We start from the raw sequence: 4,466 nt of genomic DNA, 5'->3' as shown, positions 1-4,466 counted from the left end.
GAATTGCCTTCCATAGAAGAAGTTGCCTTGCCGAGAGTTACAGATAGAGCCTCAATCACAGCTCAGTGATAGGAATAAAAACTTCTGGGCCTTGTTCTTTAATTCGGAATAACTCTTAAAGGTCATCCCGGTTCAGAGCATTCTTTGAGACAGGTTGAGGCCTCTACAGCGACTGTTTCAGGTTAACTTCTCCCGCTGCGAATCTTGGTTCCATCACTCTTAGAGCTTCCCATCATAAACTTTCTGCACGTTCACCTCCTTTTCGCTCTCTTCCTCGGGTAATTCCATCCAGGACACACATTATCCTATTTTATATTCTTTTCCTAACAGTTTTCAGTATGTGAGATAACCTTATTTATTTAACGCTTTAATACTTGCTTATTGTCTCCAATTAGACTGTAAGCTTCCCAGCACAGACTTTTTCCGCCATACACTGTGCACCACTAACTATATCAAGCGCCCACTGGTTGTTGAATGAGTGGAAGAGTCACACCTGATACTGGGTCTTGGGCCGACAATCGAAAGCCTGCGACCAGCGCTTAGGAGAGGCCACTGGGGACGTGCCTCTGAGTCCCCGCCCCTTCTGTCACGCTTCCAGCCCAGGCTGGGGGCGGAACCTCGAAGATTCCCCCGCTGAAGCTATGCGGCAGCCGGCGGTACGCCTGGTGCTGCTGGGCCGGGTACCCTACAACGAGCTGCTGGCCCTGCAGGAGCGCTGGTTGCGGCGGCTGCAGGCCGAGCCAGGCACTGAGGCCCTCTCAGGGACTGAGGCGGGCGCACTCCTGCTCTGCGAGCCCGCGGGGCCCGTGTACACGTCCGGGCTGCGCGGCGGCCTGACGCCGGAGGAGACGACGCGGCTGCGGGCTTTGGGCGCCGAGGTACGCACCACAGGCCGCGGCGGCCTGGCCACCTTCCATGGCCCAGGCCAGCTGCTCTGCCACCCAGTCCTAGACCTGAGACGCCTGGGCCTGCGCCTGCGCACCCACGTAGCGGCGCTGGAGGGGTGCGCCGTGCGCCTGTGCGAGCTCCAGAACTTGCGGGGCGCCCGCGCCGGGCCTCCACCCTACACCGGCGTTTGGCTCGGGGAGCGCAAGATCTGCGCAATAGGTTAGTGCGGTGGGCCGGGGGCGGGGCTTGGTGGGACTGGACCAATGGAGAGGAGAGCAAACTTGGGCTGGGCGGAAGTGTATCTGGCGCGGGCTTTGAATCAGAACTACCAGCTGCGTTTGATGTTCTAAACCTTCTCACTGATCTCATATTCGCAGCCTTCAGGAGGGCCCTCACTGGTTATCTCATCCAACATTCATCTTTTCGAGAAGTGAATTGCCAGGTTACTTCCAATGAGTCACAATGCCTGGACGATAATGGAGTTTAGTAATCTTCACAAAAAAAAAAAAAATTTTTTTTTAAAGCAGCAGAATCTCTGTTAAAAGATATTTTCTGGAATCTCCACAATAAGTGCAGGAGCTGTGGAGCCACACACCCCTCCCCAGCCTTGCCCCCCCCCCCCCATCTATGCCCAAGCTCTTGGGTGGCTCAGAAACAAAGCTGGAAAACCAGTGATGGAGTCCAATTCCTTCATCAGACTGAGGGGGATCCTGAAGCCTGGGAAGGGTATCTACTCTGAGACCCTTTTTCTTGTCTTGCAGGAGTCCGCTGTGGAAGGCACATCACATCCCACGGCCTGGCTCTGAACTGTTCTACAGACCTTGTGTGGTTTGATCACATTGTCCCCTGCGGGCTGGTTGGGACAGGTGTCACCTCTCTGAGTGAGGAGCTCCAAAGGCATGTCACTGTGGATGAAGTAATACCACCTTTCCTTGACGCCTTTAAAGAGACCTACAAGTGCACGTTGATCTCAGAAAACAGCTCCAACTGATGAGTGTTCATGTTATCACAGCTGGGAGGTCCTGCTTGAAAAGCACCCAGACTGACTTGGTAGTCACTGAAACCCAGATTCTAGAGTTGGCCCTGTCATTCATTCACCATGAGACTATGAGCGAAGTATGAGCTCTTAGCCATTGTTTCCCTATGTCTGCTGGCTTATTTATATCTTCTCACCTACCTCAGATATGGTAGATGCGAAAGCATTATGAAAAGCAACACATGATTTATAAATAGAAGACATTAGCACTACTATTCACCCCGCATTTTCTCAGCTTAGAGAAACTCAGATATAGAGAATCAGTTTTCAAGTATTTATCACTTTCTAAATATTGCATTTTATTTGGTGATTCTGGGCTCTGGTTCCTTTGATTTTGTGGGGAATCATATCTCTAGATAGCCCAGGTGAAAGTGATATGGTGGGGAGCTTTCTACAATAAAAGGAAAAGGGAAAGGAATCTTTAAAGAATAAAATGGGATCTTGACTTCCTGCATTGGATTGCCAAGCTTGATAGCTATTTTTAGTTAGGTAACCTGAGCCAGACCAGAGGCCAGGAAAAGACAAGAATAATTTCTCACACTGTACAAATGCCAAAGGTAGAAGTAACTTTTCCTTAAGTGAGATCTCTAAATTTATAAGGCTGTGTATTAACTACTCATTGCTATGTAACAAATCACCCCAAAACTTAATGACTTAAAGCAATAAACATTATCTCATATATTCTGTGGGTCAGGAATTTGGGAAAAGCTTAGCTGGGTGATTTCCGGGTTGAGATCTCTCATGAGGTGTAGGTAAGATGTCTGCAGGATCAACTGTCGTCTGAAGGTTTGACTGGGAATAGAGGATCTGTTTCTAAGATGGTTTGCTCTGCCTCGTTGGTACTGGTTGATGACAAAGCCTGTGTTCCTCACCATGTGGGCCACCCCATAGAGCTACTTGTTCCCCCAGAGCAACTGATGCCAGAAGAGATAAGATGGAAGCCACAAAGTCTTTTAACAGAGTCTTGGAAGTTACACAGTCATTCCTACATTTCCCAATTGATGAACCCGACTCAGTGTGAAAGGGACTACACAGGGTGAGGGAAAGTGAAGATCATCAGGGACCATCTTCGAAACTGGCCAACATAGGCAGTTACCGTGGAAAGATCCTTGGATGAAAGTCAGGTGACCCAGGCTGCAGTCCCAGCTCTTTGGCAAGTCATTTACCTCTCTGGTCTTCAGTTTCCCCTATATAAGCACTGTCCAATAGGAATACAACATGAGCTGCACTGTAATTTTGCTTTTACAGTAGCCACATCAAAAAAGGAAAAATAAACAGGTTGACATTAATAACACTGTAATTAACCTAATATAAAAATGTTTTACATTCCTTTTCTCCATGCCATATCTAGATATTCAGTGTATATTTTCCTTGTAGCTCATCTCATTTTGGAATTTTCACACTTCAGAAGTTCAGTAGCCACATGTGGCCAGTGGCTACCACACTGCAAAGTGCAGCTTTAGGTAATGTATCCAAAGTTCTGAGCTTCCAGGGTCCTGTGGCCCCATTGGCTTCTAGAAGAAAGGCGAGTTTTCCCACTTCTGAGGTTTGATGTTTAACTCTGCACACAGTTTTTATCAGTTATTCAAGCTGGAATGGACTTTGGAGGTATATACCTGCCTCCTCATTGTACAGAGATGAAACCAAGACTTGGGAAGAAACTTATTCAAGGAACACAGTGAGTTAATCACAAAGTCAGGATTGGGTGCCAGATATAAGCCCATTCTCATGTTCTTTTCCTGCTATGCACACTGACTTAGCACTCAGGACAGAATGATTTACAAGTTATGAACACTTGGTCAATATTAGTTGATTGGTGGTTTGTCCACCCATTATTTACCCATATCCCTTTTCTTTTGTTTTCCCTCTATGGAGCCAATATACACTATACACTATACAATATACACTATACACTATACACTATACAATATACAATATACACTATACACAATATACACTGAATATACACTATTGTAGGAATGTGGGAGGTGGATAGTAGTTGATAATTACTTTGCAGTATTCTTGCCAAAAAGGGAAATAATTATTCCAGGAAAAGTGAGTGAGATTCTCATGGTTGTAGGGCTGTGCACAGTGTTGCTCCCCATCTAGTGTTCAACTACCCTCTCTAGCAACGCTCATAAAGTGACTATACAGGCTGGTCTTGAATTCCACCAGAGACTGGGAAAGAAACATTTATTCAGCACTTATTTTTAGTACCAGGTACTGTGTTAGCACTCTTAAGTACATTGTCTCAGTCAGCAGCCTGTCCCCTGTTTCTGGAACACTGGGAATCATTCTGCATGGTGTAATGACTGAGTTACCTGACCTTCCTGAGCCTTCATTTCATTAGGCTCAAGGCTTGGCACAGAATAGACATGAGGAAATATATGCTAATTATTAATGTGGTTCACCAGCTATTTCAGGCAGGACTGTACTGTGTGACTCCCTTGTGGTTGGTTGGGGCCAAGAAATTTGTTCTGATCAATGAGTTAAGAATGGAGGTGACATACCACTTCTGAGCTGGAGCACTGAATTGCTGGTG

The 4,466-nt window shown here is 46.7% G+C and overlaps 1 protein-coding gene across 1 annotated transcript; it reads left to right on the top strand.

Annotated features, from left to right (window-relative positions):
• Positions 1-595: 595 nt before the first annotated feature.
• Positions 596-2,605, top strand: LIPT2 (lipoyl(octanoyl) transferase 2). Its single transcript, XM_004768055.3, has 2 exons — positions 596-1,107; positions 1,650-2,605. The coding sequence occupies exons 1-2, from the start codon at positions 642-644 to the stop codon at positions 1,877-1,879; spliced, it is 696 nt and encodes a 231-aa protein (XP_004768112.1). The 5' UTR covers positions 596-641; the 3' UTR covers positions 1,880-2,605.
• Positions 2,606-4,466: the final 1,861 nt, after the last annotated feature.

The sequence above is a fragment of the Mustela putorius genome, unplaced genomic scaffold (assembly GCF_011764305.1).
Source record: "Mustela putorius furo isolate JIRA1106 unplaced genomic scaffold, ASM1176430v1.1 tig00003987_pilon_pilon_pilon, whole genome shotgun sequence".
Classification (NCBI taxonomy): domain Eukaryota; kingdom Metazoa; phylum Chordata; class Mammalia; order Carnivora; family Mustelidae; genus Mustela; species Mustela putorius.
The sequence above is the reverse complement of the archived record's forward strand: the minus strand, read 5'-3'. Positions and strand labels throughout refer to the sequence as shown.